This window comes from Pygocentrus nattereri, chromosome 4 (assembly GCF_015220715.1).
Source record: "Pygocentrus nattereri isolate fPygNat1 chromosome 4, fPygNat1.pri, whole genome shotgun sequence".
Taxonomy (NCBI): Eukaryota; Metazoa; Chordata; class Actinopteri; order Characiformes; family Serrasalmidae; genus Pygocentrus; species Pygocentrus nattereri.
In genome coordinates, this window is record NC_051214.1 from 34,947,078 (window position 1) to 34,971,456 (window position 24,379).

At 39.2% G+C, this 24,379-nt stretch overlaps 2 protein-coding genes across 4 annotated transcripts; one reads left to right on the forward strand and one right to left on the reverse strand.

Moving 5' to 3' along the window:
* The first annotated feature begins 14 nt into the window (after nt 1–14).
* armh4 (armadillo like helical domain containing 4) lies at nt 15–9,568 on the forward strand. Of its 3 annotated transcripts, XM_017683166.2 has the most exons (9): nt 15–149; nt 352–473; nt 1,171–2,269; nt 5,192–5,569; nt 6,461–6,601; nt 7,028–7,186; nt 7,523–7,554; nt 7,629–7,763; nt 8,110–9,568. In XM_017683166.2, the coding sequence occupies exons 3-9, from the start codon at nt 1,264–1,266 to the stop codon at nt 8,179–8,181; spliced, it is 1,923 nt and encodes a 640-aa protein (XP_017538655.1). In that variant the 5' UTR covers nt 15–149; nt 352–473; nt 1,171–1,263; the 3' UTR covers nt 8,182–9,568. The 3 variants fall into 3 exon arrangements, with proteins under 3 accessions (XP_017538655.1, XP_017538665.1, XP_037393329.1); XM_017683176.2 differs by having other exon boundaries at nt 45–473; nt 6,515–6,601; XM_037537432.1 differs by having other exon boundaries at nt 49–473.
* A 995-nt stretch (nt 9,569–10,563) lies between these two features.
* On the reverse strand, nt 10,564–17,293 carry LOC108411528 (N-alpha-acetyltransferase 30-like). The gene is made up of 4 exons (XM_017683153.2): nt 16,316–17,293; nt 14,411–14,534; nt 13,801–13,856; nt 10,564–13,436 (listed from the first exon to the last, which is right to left on the reverse strand). Exons 1-4 carry the CDS (start codon nt 17,090–17,092, stop codon nt 13,299–13,301), a joined length of 1,095 nt encoding a protein of 364 aa, XP_017538642.1. The 5' UTR covers nt 17,093–17,293; the 3' UTR covers nt 10,564–13,298.
* Between the last annotated feature and the right edge of the window lie 7,086 nt (nt 17,294–24,379).

The window sequence follows — 24,379 nt, forward strand, 5'->3', positions numbered from 1 at the left end:
ACATTGTTTAATGATTTCTGAAGATTTGGGAGAAACTGATCTGAGAAAAAAGCCAAATGGTCAAACTCTTACTGTAATCAGGCGTCTTGATGGTGATGTTTATGTGCCACAGTGATGACTTAATAACATTTATTCATCTGGCGCCAAAGGTGGATACAGCAGTCTGTCAGCGGCGTCTTGTTAAGACTCTATGTTTTTTTGCTGCTGCGTCCATGGCAACTAACATTAGACTGAATTAAATATTTGGAAACATAAAATATGTATATAATTATTATTGAATTAAAGCCAGTTATAGAAGGCTAGCCTGAACATAACAGTCTCAGTGTTGACGCTACAACTTGTTTTTGGCAGCCGCGCCGCACAGCACGGTGGCCGCGTATGAGCACCAGACGGCTTTGACAGCGCTGAGAGAGGAGGGTGTGGAAGTAAAACAGAAATGAGGTCGGCTGGCTAGTTTCGGCACAACACGGCAGGTAAGGGTCATTTATTTTGTGTATTTTGTCAAAAGGTGAAAGAAATTGAGAACAGCACGTAAATTGCGCGGCTTTGTGCTTATGAATATTTGCCGCTGAAATGAGCAGCTGCATGAATGATTTGCCGTTTTCAGTTATTCTTGGCGCAGACGCTCTCAGCTCTTGATGTGTCCGTTTGCGTACTGCGCAATGCTGATAAACTGGAGGACCACACTGCTGCTCGCAGCATCTGAGATTTTATATGTGATTATGAACGATTAACATACAATGATCAGTGCCTCAGTCAGCAGTGACAAAGCATTAAAATACGAGGTAGTCATGTGATTTCTCCATCCCTAGAAACTACATTTCAGGAATGCCATCGGAGCCTTAACTGTCTTTTTAAGCGTTCAGTACTTAATATCAGTTTTATTCTGATCAGTTATTGAATGCAAATTCCGTTTCTTCATTGTAGGGCTTTTTGTGTTGGAGAATTCAACATTGTGCTATTTTTAGTGTATGCGAGTGAAGGAGTGCAGCAGTGTGCTGTGTCAGGTTCTGCAGGAGAGAGAGAGAAAGAGACTATTGGTCAGAGTGATGTATCAAAGTTTTCCTTGCTTTTTGCTCCATCAGTACTACTTTCCATTTTTCAGTTTTGAGGACACAGAGAAAGGCATTGTCTACCTATAAAACTCACAGAATACTTTTGTCTCCCAAGGTGTTTTACTGGTAGTTTGGACCAGATCAACTCCCTTTACACTTTGAAGCTTCAGTCCCCTAAAAGCTTCATGCTGGACAGTCTGGTTGAGCTATGCTGCAGTGTGAAACGTTCAGTGTTTTTTTGCTGGTTGGGGTTTGTCTCTCAGCATGGGCTGCTCCATTAAGGAGCACCTCCTCACCGCAGGCAAGGCGCTGTGAGAGGACAGGACAGGGATCCAGAGAAACATCTGAACATCTAGGAGGCCACCATGATGACAAGCTGTGTGTAGTGTCTTCCATGAAACTGCCAGAATCATCTCCTCATGTACAGGAGTGGAGAGAACCAGGAGATGCAGAGGTTTTGACCAGAGATGAAGGGGAAATTGCAAAGACAGATGGAACCAAAGGAATCAGTGGACAGGCTGAGCTGGCTCGGGCAGGAGGTGAAGCTTTTGCATGGTACAAGGGAGGTTCCAATGAGTCCACTGAGAACAATACTTTATCTGCACCTCCCACTGGCTCATTTTCTGTGGTGGGACGTACATTAGGGGCCGGAAATGTAAATGTAGAAATGGAATCTATTACATCTGTAGACCAAATTAAGCCTGTGCAGAAAGTAGGGCCATCTATGTCCCTGTTTGGGCTGAGCACTGATAGACCAGCAGAGACACAAGTTGTACTAGGACGCAGTGAGTACATCAGACCGGGCAGCTTGCTTTACACAGATTTAGAGGAAGATAAGGGGAGTGTACAACCTCGGACAAGAGATCTTCTACAAGAGCAGGAGGGAGGATGGGAGGTAGAGACAATCAAAAAGAACCAATCTGCACAGCTTAATCCAACCAAACCCCCATTCATGGTCTCATCCATTACTCACGACTCTGCAAGTCAGTCTCCCTGGACCATCATCAACCCTGCGGCGACATCTCTAACCACTTCAAGCAGCTCCGATGGAGAGATTGGAGGTTCTAGAGTAGCAGAGGAGGAAATCCTCTTTACAGCTGCAGAGCTTCAGGATAAAGCACTTGCCCCTGGACTCCTGCAGCCTGACCTGACACTTAGCTCCAGACTGCCAGAGCTTGGAGGTACCTGGACTGAGCCACTTCATTTGCAAGGAGGTGAGCCTGTTATATAATTATTTATGTGCATGATGCTGTATATCCCTCTAGAAATATCATTTCTGCACAGTGTATTTGTCTGATTTGATTTCTTGTATTTATTTCCCTTGTTTATCAAGGATTTTATTCATTTCTGTTTGTAGCTGTTTCTGTTTTTCTGCTATCTCGCACACTAGCAGCCAACCACAAAGGTTTATTGGAGTACCTGTGTCACGTCTCCGTTTGAACTTCACTTTTGTCTCAATTCATAAAGTTATGAAGATGTTTGTGAAGTTTTCTTATGAAAGGAGAGGAAATGAAAGCGGTGCAGCAAGTGCCAAAGATAGACTTTTGATTATGCGCTGAAGGCAGATGATTTTACTTGCTCCACTTTGAACCACAGTGGGAGACTAGAGGCAGCCTAATTACTTTCTATTTTTGAGTCCACACTGGAAATAATTGAGAAGGAGTGCATAAGGATTGGTGTAAGTCCTCTGAGCACCTCTGCTGTCAGATCTAAAAGCTTATGTACATTTTAGAAGGCTTGACAGGTGATTACTCCATGTTGTGGAGAAGACTTGGCACAGAGTGCAAGGCTTAATTTGAAAATCTTGGCATTCCTTAAAAAAAAAAAACACTTGAAGGTGCAATGTGGAGTAACTTGACTGTGTTTTACATTTTAAGTTCCAGAACACAAAGTGTGATGTCTTTTTCCTTTTAAATGCACACTGTTTGTGTAATGTTGGTAATGTGTGGTGTAATCTTAATCTTTAAAAATAGCCTGTTCTTAATAAAAAAAGTTATGAAACATTTTGGAACTAAGCATAGATAATAAAGTAAATGAAGACAATAATTGATCGTTGTTTGCAGAATGAAAAATTCTATCATTGTAATTAAGTTCAGTGACAGAGAACCAAATGTGGACTCTATAGCTTGCATTTCCTTTCATGATGTTAGCATGATTACCAGCTTCTAATATTACTTCATAATTTAATAACATACTAATAATTTAAAACAATGGTTTGACAGTAGTTAGTCTTCTAACAAAATGAATTTTGAACTTGTCTTATTTTAATTTATTACTGTGTTAGTATTTGTTAGTACAAGACTTCAAATATCTTGGGTCAACCATCCAGAGCAATGGACAGTGTAGAAAAGCGGTGAAGAAGAGGGTGCAGGCAGGATGGAGTGGGTGGAGACGGGTGTCAAGGCTGATGTGTGACAGAAGGATAGTAGCAAGAGTGAAAGGGAAGGTTTACAAGACAGTAGTGCGTCCTGCTATGATGTATGGTTTGGAGATTGTGGCTCTGTCTAAAAGACAGGAGGCTGAGCTGGAGGTGGCGGAGATGAAGATGCTGAGATTTTCGTTGGGAGTGACAAGGATGGACAAGATTAGAAATGAGCAGATCAGAGGGACAGTGAAGGTGGAGCAGTTTGGAGATAAAGCCAGAGAGGCCAGGTTGAGATGGTTTGGACATGTGTTGAGGAGGAATAGTGGATATATTGAACAAAGAATGTTGGAGATGGAGCTGCCGGGTAGAAGGAGAAGAGGCAGACCTCAGAGAAGGTTTATGTTGTATGCAGTGGATAGGGCAAGATGGAGGCAGATGATCCACTGTGGCAACCCCTAAAGGGAGCAGCCGAAAGAAGAAGACCTTATTAACTATTGTCAGAAGCCGGTAATTATATTTCCATCAGGGAAAAATGCAGAGGAGTGTGCTAGAGAGCGGACCCAGTTTATCAAATTGAGCCGGATGATATATCTTGCAAATTGGTTGCATTACCACCCTTACTACCAATTTCAGGATACATCATCCAGCCCAGTATGCTAAACTGGCTGCGGTCTGTAGTGGAGTATTGGACCTGGACACGCCTGTTCATTTTGATCTCTATCAGAAAGTAGATCTCATACTAGAGCTTTTTTTCATTTGCATGTTCCTCTGCATTCTTTGCCAGACTGAAAATCTTTTTGTGTTGCCTATTACCAAATGCAAGCCTTCTCTATTGTGTACATTTTTAACCAACCATGCATTTGAATGATTGTATAAAGGAAATTCTTAAAAAATCATGTTTCTCATGAAAGAGAATGCAAGAATGATAATTTGAATAATATCAACACCTATTTAAATGATCACAATATTTCATGATATCAGTTTTTGGCTCAAGGCTAGTAGGAACTTTACAATGAGAATTTGCATTCTGCCACAAGAGCATTTGTGAGGTCAGGTACTGATCTGGATCACAAACGTCAATCCAACTCATCCCAAAGGTATTGAATGGAGCTCCATCACTCCAGAGTACACAGCTCTACTGCTCCACAGCCTAGTGCTGGGGGGCTTTATACTCCTCTAGCTAATGCTTGCCATTGGGCATAGTGATCTATAGGCTCATGTGGAGCTGCATTCCAGAGCATCCCATTTCATTGGCAGTGCTATTCTATGCAAGTTGTCTGTGTGTCAGGTATGCTGAATTAAAACATATACATCTAAATAATATGTTTACAGGGACGCAGGAGCTTAGCTTTTAATGCAAGCTAATTTTAAAAGCTTTAATTCCATGTTTCTCTAAATTTTGGAGCACTTTTGAAGTATATTTGCCCATTTGTCATGAATTTTTATACAATGTAAAGGTGAACTGCCATGTTCAGATAATGTGGAAAAATAAAATTAGACAAAGGTGGATATACATGTTTTTTTCAGCAACTAAATGCATTTTGTGAGGGGCAGCTGGAGGTATGATGCTATCTCAAACATTTAGTTTGCAATGACTTCTTTGCTAATAAGTAAGTTTTAAATGTTACCAGCATATAATTTTTTGGATTCTATTTGGTTAGAGTCCATACTGCCTCTTGGTAATCTTGGTGCTTGGTGTTAACCAAAATTAAGACATCAGTATTAAATATAATGTCACCATTTTCTTTTATTTTTATCTCTGTTGAAACAGTGGAGGAAGTGAGTATCTCGCCCTTATCGCAGGAGGTGGGCACAGAGGCAACCATGTCTTCTGAAGACCTGCCTCTGATCTTTGAGCCGCTCGATGATGTGACACCCCCCAGTGGCTCAGCATTGGCATCCGAGATGTCTGTCGCCATGGCGCCAACAACAGGGATGCTTGGGGAGGCAGAGCTAGAGCAAACGGTGTCCGTGGATACGGAGCACGTTCCTCCTGATGCTTCTCTCCTGGGGCCGTCTGATTGGCCCTCGCCTTGGCAGATGTCTGGTTCTGAGAATTCGGATGCAGTCTCACCGTCTCAAATGCCAGTCAACAGACCTTTCTCTGAAGCAGACCTGGAGCTCAGTGAGAGGACCGAGAGGCTACAGAGTGAGAGTGTATAAAATGCTTTGGTGTCTAGTATGTGTTTTGTATGTATATATTCAGTGCTATGATTGTGTATAGAATTTTGTAAATTGAGTCATACTTTTTATTTTTGTAATGTATCATGTTTAAAACATACAGCCATTTCCCAGTGTCGTCCATGTAGGATATACTCTTTCTTTCCAGAACAGTTTGTCTAACAATTAAATTTACACAATTTTACACGAAATATAGTCAGTCAGCTAAGACATGTTTAGTGTCTGAAGTTTGTGTCTGTAGCCAGTGCTGCTATGAGGCTGTTGTTACTAAGAAGGAATGGAAGCTTATACCCAACCAGTTAGTATCGTGCAAACTGCATGTGCGAGCCATGTTATAGTTAGTCTCTGTCTGTCACTCAATACTGTGTGGCTAGGAGTGTGTAAAGACTTAGCATAAGCATCCTGTAAGCATCTTTTCAAACCACCACTAATGCAACATCATTGGACAGCTTAACATGCTTGAAGAACACCAATGGCCAATTCTGTTATGTCAACTATGTGGCTGTGTAGGCCCTCAATGCACTGAGTGATGGAGGACAGGAAGGGTTTCAACCAAAAGCAAGGCCAGTTATGTTCTCTCTCCTTTGCCAGAGATTGAACTTGCCATCTCCTCATGATGGGGCCATGTTGAATTGTGTAACTTGTTTGGTTTTGTGGGTTCAGGAACTGTTACCTTTTAAAAATGGACTAAAATCCGGGACAAATTCAGCCGTCAAATTAGCTGCTATGTGTGAGTGTTGTCTATGTTTTCAGTGATCGACATTGGCACCAGGCTTTGTTTACTGGGAATAGGCTTGAGCAAATTAACAGAGAAGTAGAAAAGAAGATAAAAATGTAAAAAAATGACTGATTCTTCCAGATATAGATGTCATCTCGGCCTCTGTAGGAACCTTATCACCTTCTCTTGTGTCAGCCACCACTCAGAAGGGTACAGACACTGAGCCAACTCCCTCGACGGTGCTGAAAATGAAGTCAGGGCTGCAGGAACTGGAATCAGAAGGTCTGTTCTCACTGTGGCTGTTGCTATTGATTGTATTAGTAATCAGGTCATCTAGGGGTGGTCATTTCTGGCCCTGAAGAGCCAGTGTCCAGAGCAGTTTGGTGTTTTTCCTGAAATTACCAAAAGGGTGCTGGACCCTGCCATTCAGTACCAGAGTCAGCACTTATGGAGAAATGGTGATTAAATATAAATATAAAACACTACACGGCAAAAACTGCACAATGTCCATCAGGCTCTGTTTCTTAATGTAAGAATGAACAGTTTGAGTATTTATAAATTGCCTTATTACCCTGCAAATTGATAGCTAATTATTGCAAATTTATTAGTATGTTAAGTAGTAATGAATATTTTTTAAACAAGATTTTGAGTTAAATCGAAGAAATTGTGATTGTTCTGGTTCTTACAAGTGCAACTTACACATTTCAGAGGATGAGGATGAAGAGGATGAGGATGTAGATGAATCTGAGGAGGAAGAAGAGGATAGTGAGGAAAACTTGACTGAAGCCACTGTCCACACCCCTACTCGTCCTCCTTACAGCCTTATCCCTCCTCCACCGGTCTGGGGGCAGCAGAACCAAGGCCTCAGTGAGTCAGTGACCAGAGAGACCTGGAGAAAAATGACTAGAATTCCAACTGCAGTAGAGCTGGACCAGCTATAATCAAATGAATATAAAATATGAATTTCATTTTGCTGTGCACTTCAATTTAGCCAATATGGTTATTTAATGTCATAATTTGATTGTTAGTAAACATTACATTGAAAAGCTTTATTATTTTGCAAATAATCTAGTTTCATCAAGGTACACTTGCTGAAATCTTGAAGCATCTAATTAGAGATATTTAAGCATAAAACAAATATTAGTAGAAATCAGAAAATAATAATTCTTGTTAATAATTGTGGTTCTCTCTGTTTTCTTGCAGTACGTAGCTGGGTTGAACTTATCCGAGAAAAGGTAAGTGACCTCTCAAAGTATTGTGGTACCGCTTTAGATCAGCCAGAAATGTAATGCTCTTCTCTTTCTTTAAGGCTGGCTATGTATCAGGTATGCTAGTACCTGTAGGTATCGGTATTGCTGGTGCTCTTCTTATTGTTGGAGCACTTTATAGCATCAGAATGATCCATCGCAAGAGGAAGAACAGCTTCAAGCACCAGAGGCGGAAGGTAAGAAAGAGAGAAAACTCACATACACACACATATCATCTAAGTCGCTTAAGAGAGAAAACAAAAAGCTTTATGCAAACATACACTATGTGCTCAAATAGTGTGGGGAAGTGAATAGAGGCTGCTACTGCAGCAAAGGGGAACAAGCTCTTGATTTTGAAAGGATGTTGGATTTGCAGGTCTCTCCAAACACTTTTGGACATATAGTGTACCTTAAAGTAGTCCCTCCATAAGGCTTATTTGAATATGGGATTTGTCTACATGGCCTTCAGCCAACAGCTGCGCTCAGCCGTTGAATCTGCTGAGGATCAGTGTGCCATCTGATGATGTGTTTTGTTCACTACAGCAGCCCAAAGAAGTGAGAAATGGACCAGATCAAGCAATGCTACTGGCTGACAGCTCAGAGGATGAATTTTGAATCCACTTAACACCAGCCATGCATGTCCCATGTTCCACCTAAACAGAAATACAAAGTGAAGGTAGTGGCAGAAAGAGGTCAGATACATGTTCTAGGCTCTCAGTCTCAAAGATAGTTTCCTCTTGGACATGGGCTTGGCCATCTCTCACTCATCCAGATCCAATCACCACATATTTGAAATAAGCAAGCCCCAATATGTGAAGTTAGTGTCACACTAACTGTTTAGCTGTATATAAAGACATATGTATGTACATTACTTAATATAATTAACGTATGAACTTCACTGCAATATGGCAGGATGTTACTGGTTAATGTCTATGTGAATAAAGAATAAATAAGTCATATTCTTGGATTTCTGTAATTACATTTTTCCTATTTGTAAAAATGACAGTTGAATTTAGTGTAAAAATCCTATTGTACTTAGAAAAGATTAAAAAAAGTCAACATTTTTGTGTAAAGTTCTTCATGTCAAAACAACTTTAAATACAGCTGCTTATATAAGTGACGATACGTTTCTGTGTCCGAGTTCATGCTGATGTAAGCTTTGAATTACCATGAAACATTCTTTTTTGTCTTTTAAAGACACATAAATGTCCAAAGGTGATACTGTACACTGATGGAAAACCAAGACACTTATTCCTTCTCTCTAATGTCTGGGACTTGACTACAGTTAAGACATACAGTACTGTCCTAAAGTCAGAGACCACCCTTACAGCTAAATATGTTATCAATCCTTCAGTATTGTGTGTAAACCCTTTGCCTCTATTCTTTTCAAGCTTATTTTAAAATCTGCAGGGATATTTTTCCACACCTACGAAGTTCAGTCTTAGAAGTTGGTTGCATTTTTTGCTTGTCATGATCCAAGCAATCCCAATCTAATTCAGTGAACTGAGGTCTGGGCTCTGGGGAGGTCAGTCTATTGTTCTGAGAATACCAGCAACTTCTTAATTTGCAGATCTTCTTGACAGATACACATCCTTTCAGACCCATAGTGTATCGTTCCTATATAACTTATAACCCTGCCCCCCGCCTCCTTACATTCCTCTTGCTTATAATTTTATTATCGTATAATCTCAAGAAATTTCTCCTGAATGGATAACTTTTATAACTAAATAAATTGTACCTCACGCCCATTTTGACTGGAAAGTAAAAATAAAAACGGGTAGTCTCTGTACTTCGTTGCTGCATAGCATGAACCACTGTATGGCTCATTTTTGCTGTATTATTATTGTTAACATTTTGTTATTGTTAAACTGAATGTCATGTTCTACTGCATTTTGTGACAATCTCCCAACTCTGCCTCTGTGCTTATGAAACACATTGCCTGTGCGTATGTACATCAACAACCATACTTTTGCTGTTACATTAAAGGACCTAATAATGAATAGTTTTGCTGACTTGAGAGTTTTCCTTTAAATTTGTACCTTAAACAGTTTCATTGGAACTTCAAAGGAGAAACACAGAAATGTTCCTGAATCCCTAGAGCAACAATAATCCACATTACATCATTGAAAAAATCAAATAATTTATTTCTGAGTTTTTTCTATCCACATTAAATAAAAGATCTTGACATTTTTAGTTTTAAATGAAATTCAAATGAGGCAGGAGGAGCATAATAAAATGACATGCAAAACTTCTCCCTAAACCCTTCACAAACAGAATGCAATGAGAAACCATACAGTTCTGCATCCATAGACAACCATCTGCATTAAGAATATATAGTAGCACAGTTTTGTACTCCAATTCTACCAGGCCTGAAGATGTGGAACACACAGGCATACTGTCAGATATCACTTACTCCTGGAATAATACTGCTTTGTTGAGCTGGTTAGGTGAATTACAGAGGGGAGGATCTTCTCACTCACCAAGGAAAGACCAAGAGCACCAAGGAATCCAAGTAAGTCCCATTTGCCTTGAAGTTGTAGGCTTAGACCTCAACATTATAGAAATATGCATGTATGTCCATGACAAAACACTCACTCAGAAATACAAATCAAAGAGCTATTACATGTTGTATGGGCCCCTGTGGTGATTTCTTTTGTTCAAAAGGCTTCACAGTCTGTAATTATGTCCTTTTCCTGACAATGGACAGTCCTGATAGACAGTCTATCATCAATATTTCATGTTCTCTGAGGTTGGGCACTGTGGGCTGAATTCACCTGAGGATGGAGTCCAAATGGCTGAAGCACACAGACAGCAGAACTCAAGCTTTCACATCAGGATGGTAATTATGATCATAAAGTAAATTCACATAACTCACTCTTTGTCCTCCTCAGTGAGAAGAGTTAAAATAACCGGACAACTAATCCACATACAAACACAGACACTCGCAGAACTATTCAAGAATATGGAAAGGTCCATCCGCTCTCTCATGCCCTCTATGCTCTTCACAATATGGCACAGTGACTGGCCCCTAACTCCTTCTCCCAATGTTTTAAGTAGTAGCACTGCATTTTTGAGTCTGGAGAGCAGTTTGGACTCTGATTGCTTCCACAAGCACATGGTGAGGTGTCGTTACCCAGCATCCAGGAGACAAACCCCAATAGACAACCACACAGACATGCACATAGATACATACACCAGCAGCATTGAATCAAAGTGCAATAGAACACATTACCATATACTCTTGAATAAAAACAAAAAATAAATGCATACTTTTGCGTGCCACAATTAAATGCTTTAAAACTATACTGTGCCCCAATTTCCTCTCCCTTACAGAATCTGGGCTGGGGAAGAATTTTCTAGATTTGATTGTGTTCTAAACTATTATGGTTTGTCAATATGGGTTTGACGTAGCAAGTTCGCAGAATTTCTGTCCCCCTATACCCTTCGTCAAAAGCAGCACTGCTAATAGCATTTTTGTAAGTACCAAAGTAAGTTGCCATCAAACCAGCTTTAAATTTACGACCTTAGAATCTTCCCAAGATTTTGTAAGTGTGGCTTTCCTGTGAAGGAAAAAAAAAAAAAGATAATACTTAACAAGGTGAGACCATAACAAGCTCATCTTGCTGTCAGAGAGGGACACTCTTGCACAATTAGAATAACTACTGGCATAAGACACAAATATATGCTAAACTGAATACTACCTTAAATTCCACTAAACTAACTTCCACTCATACTTCTGACTGAGTTCCAGTGAATGACATAATTGGGTGTATTTGAAAGTTGTAATCAGTGTCAGATCAAGAAAGCCTTTTACACGCTATCCGCAGCTTATGTGGATAGACTGTTTTTTTGTGTCAAAACGTGGTTAATCCTCTGAAGCAGGGATGTGCAATTGGAATCGTGGACATTTGGAATTGGCAGATTTCTATTTTAAGCACACAATCAGCAATTACACAACTTCCTTTTTATTTTGGCCGATCTGTGTTGCAATTTCATGATGTAAATAATGTGAGCCAGAAAAATGCACTCACACCATCAACGCTACCCTGTAAAAAACAACATAAAGCAAATTATTCTTTTGCTAATAATACAAGTTCAATTAACTCAAAATTTTTTAATTGTTTTTTTTTTTTACTTTAAAAAGGTGCACAATTGTTTATAGTGTAGTATGCAGGTTAAAGAAAATAGATAAAGAAAACATTATTTATATTGCAACTTTGGCTAACTAAGTGCAAGAAACATGCTAGAGTGTTTGTGTTAATCTGTGTGAGCTTCGTGTTTTACAAGAAAAGGCTGACAGAAAACGACAATTTGGCTGTAGACATGATGAAATTGGTGCATCCCTACTCTGAAGAGTCAACAGTCAATCCTTTGATCAGTATTCCATGTCTTAGAAAGTTTTGCAATTTTTTTGTTAAAACTTAGTAGTTAGAACAGACACCATTTGTAAGACCTAAGAAAATAGCTATCAAGCAGCTGGCCTGCAAAAAAAAACCTAGTAGTTTCTCAAGGACTACTTTTATTATTAATCAAGTAAGTCCCTCTTGAAGTCAAAGAACTACGAGTCTATTCTTTCTTACTGTTTGAAGGCTTTCGCTGTCCAAACAGTAAAGTCATATGTACACTACACATGAAATCATCTTTAGTTAGGTTTTATGAAAACAGAGAAAGATTTTAGAGGAAAAATAAAAATCAAACACTTATGTTCCTCAAAGGTTAATTATTGTATTAGTTTATGTTTAGGAGGCCTATCTGTATTCTGTTGAAGCCTGACTACACAAGACTGTTTCCATCTCTGACCTAAAAAAACAAACACGTACTCGCAGGGATAAAAAGCAACTGTTTAAAGTGGGGATTCCATTCAAGCAGAATTTCTCAGAATCTACACCCACCCTGGCCAGACAGGAGCTGCTCTTTCAACTTGTTCCTTTCCATATTTTCAGTCTGGCATCACTCAAACTATAAACTATTTATACACAAGAGTATTATCTGTGTCAAGGTGGACAACTAGTCTTTGTGCTTTCCAGTCCATGTATTGTTCATGCATGAGCTGAACTATCCCTGTAACTTATAACATCAGAACATAATGGCTAAAAATGGCCTAAGAAATGGCTCTCAATTTGTGTTAATGTCAGACTGAACATGCTGAGCAATCCCAAGTGAAAGCTTGATTGCCAGGCCACACATTCACACCTATGCATACACAAATCACACATCAGCTTCACCAATATGCACATCACTACCCCACACACTAAATTACTCAGAGCAAACTCTCACAGCAAGCAAGCACCCACACCAGACTACATAAAGAACAAATCTGCACTCAGCATTCAAATCCCTAAGCCACTGTATAGACACAGACATGAGGAAACAAAATGGTCTTGCTCCAAGCCTCAGTTCAATGTTAAACACAAACCTCAAAAATGTCAAGAACTCAATCCTTTCTTGCATTACTTCTTTAATTCAGCTGCTGTTCAGTTAAATTTTTAGATCCCTTGGCTCTCCTCCACTCATACAAGAGGGCTTCAGCCTCTACATTAAAGTTATTTTAACCATCTTTTCCTTTCACTAACGTCCCTGGACTCAAGGAAATCTATAAAACATAGTTCTTCAGTTTGCTTGACCAACAATGACAAATGAATGTAGCCTTGAGTATCTGCACCAAGGCTTACAGAATTAGTGGAGTCTGGGTTTGACTGAACCATGTTGAAGTAAAAGAGACTGGACAGAGCTTAGCGTAACCACAGTTTGAGCCTCAATGCATCCACCCCATTGAGATAATATCTGAAGAGCCTTTTGTCTCTCACAAAGCCCAAGTTCTCGTATAGCTTCAGGGCGGATTTGTTCGTGATCTCCGTTTCCAACACCACCTTTTGTAAATACAGAAACAAACAACAGAAAGAGTAAATAATTAGAGTGAAATTTCTGGATAAACATTGATATTTTTCTTTTAATAACATCTTGCTATCAATATTACAACATAGTTTGGTGAAAAATCTAATTAATACAATTTTCCTCTTACATGTTACAAGATTAGTGTAGCTGACAAGTAATGGAAGCTTATGAATACTAATACAACACAAAATGCACATTTAAATCACTGTTTCTCTGTCATCAAACTATCACTTCAATTAAACCTTGTATATTTGGCTTTCCCTTATCCCAGTATAATAAACTGAGAAATACATCAAATGAAGTAAAATGCATCACAGGAAAGAAAAAATAACAACCAACCTCATCACAGTCTCCTTCCACCATAGCATAGATGGCCTTCTTTACAAGGTTCGTACCTAAAATAAGGCAACAAAAAAGTCAGTCTGGAAGACGATTTTCCAAGGACAGTTCTGTAGAGGGCCCAGTGGGATGACTTTAGCAAATTAATTACTGCTTCTGTGATGTGCATTATTATATCAACCTCTCAAAATATCAAAACACCTTCAATTCAATACTTAGTACTTGACATTTTCACAATGTGAGATGTTTCTTTTTTCTTTTTTTTTAAGGACAAGCTATAACAGACAAAAGTAACATCAAATTTAAAATACTATCAAAAACTATGAATAACAATTTTGATCAATGCTTCGCTTCACCAAATCAGGTTAAACAGGTCTAATTATGTTCTCTTTGTTAAAAAAAATGCAGTTGTTCGGCGTTGCTTAAGTACTGATGATATGCACCATGTTCTCAGAATAACAATAATAATAATAATAAATAATAATAAGAAGAAGAAGAATAGTGACGTACCTGTTATCACAAGAATGATAAACATCCTCATACTCCCCACCCTGTTGAGATTACACTTTTACACACAAGTATTTCGTTACCAACATAAAGTGACACTAACCTATGCTTTTTCGGCGATGTTTGGAGTCCACAGCAAGCATGGCGATGTACCCACGCCGGAACATCTTCTTGTGCATGTCTAGCTTACACACAATAGCCCCAACGCACTCCTCTTCTACCATAGCCTGAGATTCACAACATCCACGCAGATTAATGCCCAGCAGTCCAACATCAGCAAGCTTTACTACAATATCAGTACAAACAGGTCTGGTCACAAAAAGATGGATTAAAGTGCACTGAATTTTCAAATGAGAATTCCACCCAAATCAGTTCTCCATATTTGCACCAAATATTTCAAAGGTGCACAATGCTCCTGACATCTTGCATTACAACTAAAGTTAAATGATTATGGAGATCACACTAAAGAGTAACTTTTCATGTGTAATTTTAATATATGTTCCCCTGTTGTTCATCAATATCAACTGAACTTAAATAACTATTGATATTTTTGCTTGTAGGTTATGTATGCACTATATCAGAAACCATTTCTTCACAGCTTCAGCAGACCACACGGTTAGAAAGGCTCTGGTTTTCAAATGAATGACTAATTGTACATTTCACACAGTTTATTTTAGTCCAAGTTCACAGCTGCTGTACAGTATTGTGGCTATTAGCCTATATATTATGCTTATTAGTCATACTGCTATACTAATGGTAGACTGAATAGAAATGAGAAATTTCAGGTCCAAATTATAAAAAGATGACATGATTGCACAGAATTCATAAGTTAATGTCTTGGGGGGTTTGGGGGGGGGGGTTCAAGAGAAATAACCAGTCAATTCCAGTGATTGTTCTGCATAATTAGAACAAAGTAAACAAAGTCAAGTTGAGTGGTTTGATGTGAAATGCTCCATTATAGAGAAACTTAGCAAGTCAGAAATGTTCACAGTGGTGTTGACAGGAACCAGACATCTATTTAATTACATTAAATAGATACAGATATACTGCCTGATGCTTGAGATATGATAGTTTTGAGATAAGATTGAGCCAAGATGTATTTTGTAAAGCCATCCATAGCCACTAGGTACATGTAGGGTGTTGCAAGACATAAGTGTGGGTCCAAGATATTTAGGACAGTAAATAAAAGTTATATTTGCATTATAGATATTGCCACCCCTGGTTCAGTCAGTACGTTTCTCTACAACACAATTTTACAAAAAAAAAAAAAACATTATGAATACCTTTGTTCACATTTCAATCATTTTTTATGCAAAGGTTTTTTAAAAATCTGTGGACTTGCTCCTTAACTTCACTCTGTGTACACACATGCAGTGTGGCACCACAATAACCGTAAATGTACACCGATTCTATATAGAGCATCCACTTTGGTGTTAGCAAAGCTCCTCAACACAGAACTGACCAACTCAGGTTTCAGTTGCTGGCCGTTGGGGTTTACAGTGGGGGTGGAATGGAGCTGCTTTAGATAGAATGGCTATTAATTCTTCAGAGACCTTTTTGTATAGCCTGTCAGCAACAGTGCATCAACAATACATGGCTGCTGCCAAATAAAACATTAGGTAAACAAGATGATGTGTGATCTTTCTAGGGTTTTGGGATGATCTACAGTGTGTTCCAGCTACAACCAGTCACTAAGAGTCTAAAAAAGAGGTGCCCAATCCTGGACCTGGAGATCAATCTACCACTCTGCAGAGTTCAGCTCCTATCCTAACCTGATACACCTGTTCCCAGTAGGAAGGCCTTAAGGGGCATCTGAATATTTGCTGGATCTGAACTATCCAGTATGTTAGAGCTCCAGGACCAGGACTGAGCAAGCTGGTTTAAAACGTTACTCTCTTTGGTTTGACTGATGATGCAACAGCATTTTCATCCTACAGTTCAGCCCGCTTACAACCTGCAGAAGCTGACAGTTCTTTCAACCAGGTCAGAGATGTACCCGACTACGTACCAGAAAGCAGAGCTGCGGCCAGTTGTGGATAAAGTACCGGTAAGTATATATGGAGTAAGGCTCGGACAGGTCCTTGGTTATGAGTCTCATTATGCCTGGCATCTGAAGCTCAGACTCATAACGTACATATTTAATTTCCTGACTTCGCCCCGTTTCTCTGGAGGGCGAGTGGTTCAAGTCTAACCTGGACAGCTGCTCCAGTGGTCCATCACCCACAGTCTGACCTGTCAACTGGGCCCCTTCCTCAGGCCTGGGCCGATCCGCTGCGCTCACCCCGACCTCTTTACCATACACATCACTCGTGCGACTCTGACAAGTCTCAGTTCTGGATAAAGTAAGCATTCCGTGAATGCTGCTGTCCCCGTTCGTGTTCATATCATGGCGAGGAAAGCACAGCCTGTCGCTGTAGCTGTCCGCAGATCCTACACGGCTGTCCCGGAGCTCCATGGTCGGTTTCGGCTCCTCGCGGCTGACCGGCTCGGTGCTGCTGTGGGGAAACCTGGCGTGTCCGATACAATTTAAGCCGTTAACCTGCTGCTCTAAAGCCTGGCAGTGGGGGTGAACCTCCGAAAACCTGTAGGTCTGGTTGTTCTTTCGTTCCACCTTGCGCCCAGTGACCTCTTCTTCTTGGCCAGTGTCGGATATAACCACGTCCTTCAGCTCCCACTCGAGTGCCTCCCTGTCCCCAGGCAGAGCGCACCCGTCCCCGGGGAAGAGACAAATCTCGGCCGGGGATGCGGGCAGCGCGCCGCTAGGCCCTGACGGCACCGCGGCCATTCCGCCTCATTCAGACCACAATTTCAGTTCAGAAACACAGTATTCACGAAGTGAGGCGTCTTGAACCGAGCCACGTCTTGTCTAAGTAAAAAGCACACATTTCAAACGTTAAAAAAGTAACTATTCTGGGGCTCCGGCCAAGCCGCCGCTGCCGCTCTCTCCTCCACTGCAGCGCGACTCGCTCCTCAGTGCCGGCAACCGATGTTGATGCAGTCGCCATTGTTGCTGTGAAGTAGTTGCTAGGTTTTACGACAGTCTGTTTACCTGGCTCCACTGGTCCAGCGTTAGAGCTAGGGTCAGTAATAATAAAAGTAATAAGTAATAATATTTCAAACGCTTTAACGTTAAAAGGATCATAATGAAACTGTCTGTGTAGTAAACATCGTGTTATTGCGAAGTCAGGAAGTACATAAGAAAGGAACATGGAACATGCTCTGATGCCCTGAAACTGGGGCGGAAAGATTCATAGTTTTATATCAATTTACAGCCATTTCAACTTTCCCAGTCGCAAGGGCTGCAGTTTTTATTATTGAATGCTTTATCAACAGTGTTGTCCTATCGAGTTTTGAACGGGGGAAATTTTACCCAGTACCACAGTTTGTGGATGAGTTTGACCAATCAGAAGCCACGAAACATGTGACATCACAACCGTTACTACTAACTAAAGTCTGATGCACTAGGCATTCAAGGTGTGATCCCAGAAAAAGTAGATATTTTGGTCTTTTTGGCCAAAAGCAGCCCTGGAAATTTATTTACAGAAAACAATTCCATTTAAATTTCAAATTCAATATTGATCAGAACAATTGCAATTAGATATTTCCCTAAAATGAACCCTACATAAAAAAATACGGAGTAATGTGTCAAAAGCATCACTGTCAAAAGCAAAATGAAACATATTACTTAAATAGTGAGGTTCTCTCAAAGAGTTAGCAATATAAATAATAATAATTTAATTTATTAATAAATGTCAATATTTTCAGCAAGGAAATGTGGATTAAACATTAATTTGACCACCTCTCTCTTATCGTGGGTGACTGCTTTACTGTTTTTGATGGACTATACTGATAAAATAGTTTCACTTTTCCTTAAGTCACCTTTAGGTATGCTGTATGCATTAGGATTGAATGCAATTTCAGACAACTAAGAATTTGCTTTCAATATGAACATCATGAAAACGAGAGCTTAGTAAACAAATGAAGTGAGCTAGATTAAATGAGTTAGGCTCATTTATTTCTTCATTCTTTCATTTATGCTCAGGACTTGGCAATCAGGACAGCCACACTCTAGTGCCAGCTGCCCTCCTTAACCTTATAAAGGGGACTAACACTTCCTGCTGAGCACGAGCGGGCAGACGAGGAGGTGATTAGCTGTGGTTGATAACAGGCCTGTCAGATACGGAGAGTCACTTATTTGAAGTGTGCAGAGTCAAGACGCAAGAGGTGTAGGTATGAATGTTGTAGAGGAGTCAGTACACAATCTGCTTTACTTTAAAGGGCATTTTGGCCAAAAACTAGCATTTCATGTTGTTCATCATGTTATTTGTCCCTAAGCATGCATTACACAAATACATCATATAACCATGGGGGTTCCCCCTCCCAACCTTCAAGAATATCATCAGAAGGGAGCTTTCCTAACTTTTACATTGAAACATTTTGCTCTAGAGACTTCTGAGGCACCATAGTAGGATGCAAAAAGGCATGTTTACGAAAGATGTAGTGATGATTACATTTTGCATTTTTGCTTGAGTATCCCTTATGCAAACTGCCACAGATAATGTATATGCCATACATAAAACATGTGGTTTAAAAATAATTGGATAATCAAATAATGTGCTGTCGTCTCTCTGTTTAGGCCATAATGCCAAGAAAGCTTACTGATGAAAATAGAAAGCACTTTTGTTTCCAGGGCTAGGCTGCAGTGTCGCTAAAGTAAGAGAAGGGGGCAGTGTTGTAACACTCAGCTTTTGGATAAGAGGCAATCCAGACTGGTGGTTCCCAAGCCTGTTGCAGGGGATCCCATGCTCTGCACATTTTTGTGTTTTTTTTCCTGCTCCTGATCACCTGACTCTTCTCATGAAGGGCTCAGTAATTAGTACTAGATTAGGGAAAACAGAGCATGAGGCCTGAGATTAGGAATGTGGAGGTAGACTGTAAGAGAACATTCCTCTGGGTCACGTATACCTTTTCATTTCTGGGTGACTTTGGAAGAATTAATGAAAATCATTTTGGTATGTGCTGTTATCATATAGCATGTTATATCTTAAATGGCCCATATGCTGCATCTGTTTTGTAGATGTAGATGCAAATACATAAAAAAGAAAACATTTTAAAATTAATATTTTCCATCCTCTTTTTATCACTTAGGATGGAACAGGCTTATTTTATTACTGTGACTGATAATGACTGATATATGTAAAGGAGCTCTTTTTATTGGTGACATCACAAAAACAATAAATTCAAATGCTTTACGTAATTTTCTGTTAAATAATTCTGTATAACAGTATATATTGTTTGGATGAGCAAATGAAAAAAGTTACATTATTTTGTAGTGAGTATTTTTTTTAGATGTGAATTTATTTTTATGATGTGAAGCAAATTGTGAACTCACTCATTCACTTTCAGCAGGCTAAAAATTCCACAAGAGGGTGTCAAGTAGCCCTCAAATACCGTTTGATGCTTCATAACATGGTGTCATTGTGTTTTTTAAAATAATGATGCTAACACTCTAGTGCAACTGTATAGTCATATGCAAATGCCCAATTTTGTTGATTTTCTAGTGGAAATGAATACACATCCACTTTATTTGCTGAATTTAGCAAGGAAATATCAAGGAAAGAAAAAATTATGGCACATTTTATATTTTATTTTTTTATTATTATTTTTAGAAAAATTCCAGTTTGTTCCCTATGAAGGATGTATTAAGTCATGTTTACTTAGAAAATCAACAAAAACTGTCTTTTAATGTCCAGAGACTATTCAGTGATGGATTTATGACGTGGGACATTGAAGAGGTGCTGTACTGTGTTCGGTGTATTGTAATGTTTATTTAAAAAGGGGAAGGCTTTAAGAGTAACTGTTTTTGAATGTGTGTGTGTGATGGTGAGTGCACACACACACACACACACTCATACACTTACTGTTGTGTGTAACTCACCCTTTGAAAGCTAAGCCTTCAGGCTGAGAACTCTCAGATGAGCTGGAATCAGACATGCACAATCAGTTCCCCTCTTTTAATCTCCTTTGGAGGCCTATCTATTTGAGCAGCCTTTCCTTAATTACTTTCTCTCTCACTTAGCAGGCTGTGACTGGGCATGGAGGAGAGCACCACCATGGCAGTGGGTCGTCTGGGAACCCCCCTCCCTCTCACAGTCATTTTTTTAAAGCCATACCTTCCCTCTTAACTCTTGAAACAAGACATTTTATACTGTTACATCATGTTATCATGTTACATCATGTTATCTGTCATCTATTAAGATTTCCATATCTTAATACCAAGATATATATTTAGAAAAAGACATCCACTACAAAAAGGTTTGTTTAGTTTGTTTATTTTCACTTTCAGGGTGAAACGGTGGTGGTGTGATAATATGGTTTGAAAATGATTTTACTTAACCAGGACCACCATAGATGAGGTCCATAACAGAGTATTGGTGCATTTGGATGCCCTCATCTGCTCTTACAGTCAGAAAATTGTCATGTCCACTAGACCTTGACTACCAGTTGTAATTGGTGTATGGACTGGTCACTGACATTGCTCACTGCAAAAATAAAGAAATCAGTAAATGAATAATGTATGATTGGTCACTAACTGATAGTGCCTACATATTCACTTCAGATAGGCTTAATGTTGTAATCATTTACAAATCATTTATATACATTATGATATTGTCACTGTCCAACAAATAAACAAAAAACAAAAAAACACAAACACATGCATGTTGGGGCTAAAAGGCTACTGTTGTTAACAAGTAGCAGAAGTCTTACTTGTCACCTAAAAATCTCTTCTTAGCTGATCGTCTGTGTTTGGTTAAGGGAACAATTGTATGAATTTGACTTTTCAGTGAACTGTTCCATCAACTTGGAAGACTGGGTTGTTGGTCTGCTTGTTCTGCTGAACAATGCAATAAAGGAGATGTACTGGCTGATAATACTCAGGTAATTCTGATAAACTTGGGTAACATAAACTATCTAACCAATAGTGCTCTTTCCATGCAATGTCCTTGTGGTAAACATGGAAATTCAAGAGTTTATGAGTTTACAAGGACTGTCAAAACACACTATAAGTACATGAGTTCAGAAAAAGGGTATGGCCTAGATTTAACACTGTTACAAAAAAATAAAACAAATAAAATATAATAAAGTGCAAAATAATCTTATGGTAAACAAATGCATCTAAACTAATAAACAAATAATGCAATGAAAATGTACTTTTTCAAACAAGTTGGATTGTCAGTCACTTTTGGAATGTCTTATGATCAAAGATGGCAAACTATAAATATGGACTTGGGCCTCTACTGCCCTGTAAAGAAATCTCTCTGTTATGAGGTGTGTTTGTGTAAGTCCTGTAGTTAAGGATCAATGTGAGACTGTGATTATAAGCTTTATGCTAAAAATGTGATCCACTGAGTGAAAGGGAAAGAGTGAAAGCCACTGTTAAGTGCCTTAGAAGGATAGAAAACAATACACTTCTCTCCTGCACTTCAAACACACATTCTGTCTCCTTTGGAATGAAGCTGATGAGTTAGAATTTTGTGAAAATTGTAAAAAAAAAAACTGTAAGTCTTGTTCTCTGTGGCAATCCTGTCATACATTTTGCACATTTTTACATACAGAACTCAAACTAAAAGTGCTAAAAGCGTTCTTTAGTTCCACAGAAGAGCAACCTTTGGTTTTAAAGGTTCCTCAAAGAACCTTTACAATTTTTGGTTGTTTAAAGGAATATGTCTACCTACCAGACAAACATGCTGATTTAAAATGCACATAAAAGTTTCTCTTATAAATGTGTTTTAAGACACCACATTTTCTGTTCTTTTGCTTTGGTTTAGTGGTTCCTTTATGGCATTGTTCCAACTATCTATACATGTAGCAGTCACGACGATGATAGTGTACATTTTAACAAATGATTATCACCTGTATTAAGAGAAGCAATATCATCTTAATCAAGTTATGAAGTATCAAATTTGAACATTACAAAGTCTTACCCTATAGCTTTCATTTTGACTGATGGTAATATATTTACAACATAATTACTATCTATGCTGGTTTATATTATTACTTAATATGCACACACAGCATATAACACCAGTTGCAAAATATAACTGTCAAAGCTTTGCTTTCAATATGAGCATTTAATGTTGAATCTCAGTCAAAACATAAGAAAAAAACCCACCACAATAAAAATGGTAAGCTCTGCTAGCATCCCTATGGGATTTTAATAGTTTGTTAGCACTAAGCTGGTGACGATTCGCATGAACATTTCTTATCAGTTCCAAAGTTATCAGTTCCAGAGTAAGCACAGACATTTGAAGCTTGTAAAAGACATTCCATGTTTTACTTGAAGCTTGAAGCTTCAAGTTCTACCTTGTAGCAGTTTCACAGTGGCTGGAAAACAGCTGCTGTTTTTCATTTCTAACAACCGATTGGTTAGACTGCTACTAGTATTCACAATCAGGTATGTATGTAGGACTTCCAGAAAGCCTAGACTGATGCTTTTCTGAAATTGATCTATGAGAAATCAAAATGTGATCGGTTGATTCTTTTGTCCTAAGCTATAGGAGAGCTCCATTGGCTGTATCTGCCTAGATACCAGGAAAAAAATCCTGACTGGCCAATTTTCCATTTAGCATTTTGAGAATTTAACCTTTTTGTTTTCATCCAAAACGTCACAAGAAAACTAGTGTGTTGCTGTTATAATTGCAGAGTTTGAATGCAAGCAATTCTATTGAATAAAATGGCTAGTTTTTTTTCTCCCAGTTATCGTGATGAGGCCCAGAAGATATTGGCCCATTTCCCTGAAACCTACTGAGTGTTGTTATTCTGTTTGCCTGTTTTTAGTGTTTTTGACCACTGCTTTGTTTATCCCATGTCTAACTTTTGCATCCTCCTTTTGGTACTTTTGGTACTATTCTTTGGTCTGTTTTATGATAATGATGTGTGCTCTGCCCTTTTGATTCTGGTTTGCTTTTTGTTATTAAACCACCATTGTTATAACATCCACAAGTGTCTGGTTTCTGTTGACTTGTCACAGAATACCTCGCCTGCTATGCAGATGGCAGATCCGGAAGCCTTTCAGAAGACTCTCACTGAGCAAGGACAACTCCTAGGCAGACATCAGCAAGTGCTGTCCGGAGTGGCTCAGTCCCTGGATTCACTAGCCCATCTATAGGTGGAACAGCAAGCTCAGTTGGCTCAACTAGTCACCAGTGTGAAAGGATTGATGGGCCAGCTCCAGAATATGAGTCTAACTGAACAGACTGTAAGCGCTGCGTTCCCCACCATGGCAGCAGAAGCATCACCAGCAGGGTTTCTGGTTAGTAAACCCGAAAAATTTTAAGGAAATCCAGATAAACGTTATGTTTTTTTACTTCAGTGTTTGGTCTTTTTTGATAACTCTGCTTCGAGTTGTGATCAGGCCAAGATCTTTTTTGTGGTATCTCGATTAGCTGATAAAACTCTGGAATGGGCCATAGCCAGTTGGGCTAGCCTGCATCGTATGTCTTATGTTCAATTTGTGAAAGAATTCAATTTAGTGTTCGATCACCCTGATGAGGGTAAAGTTAGTGGAGAACTATTGTCCTGGTTATGTCAGGAACATCCATTCTGTTGTAGATTATTATTTAAAGTTTAGAACTCTTGCCACAAGCAGTGGCTGGAATAAGGCGGCTCTTCTAGTGATGTTTCGTTAAGGACTAAATGTAGATATAAGAACGACAAGGTCCACAGAAGTACATTGCATCAAGTAAAGTCACCTGGAAACCACTGAACCAATGCAGTGTGACTCATCTCAGTTGTCACAAGAGGAAATACGCCGCCGGTTAAACAATCACCTCTGTTTGTATTGTGTCCAAGCGGGACATTAAGTTTGTGACTACTGCACAAGACCACAAACAAGCAAGGTGGACAGCATGTGGAGTGCTAATGTGGTGAGTGTTCCCACAAAGGGGTTTGTTTCCAAATCGGTGATGTTACCTGTAATTATATACTGTCATTCCCATTCTCTTGTTCTTTCAGCTCTGATCAACTCTGGTGTGGAGGGGAACTTAATTCATGCACGGATTGTGGAACAACT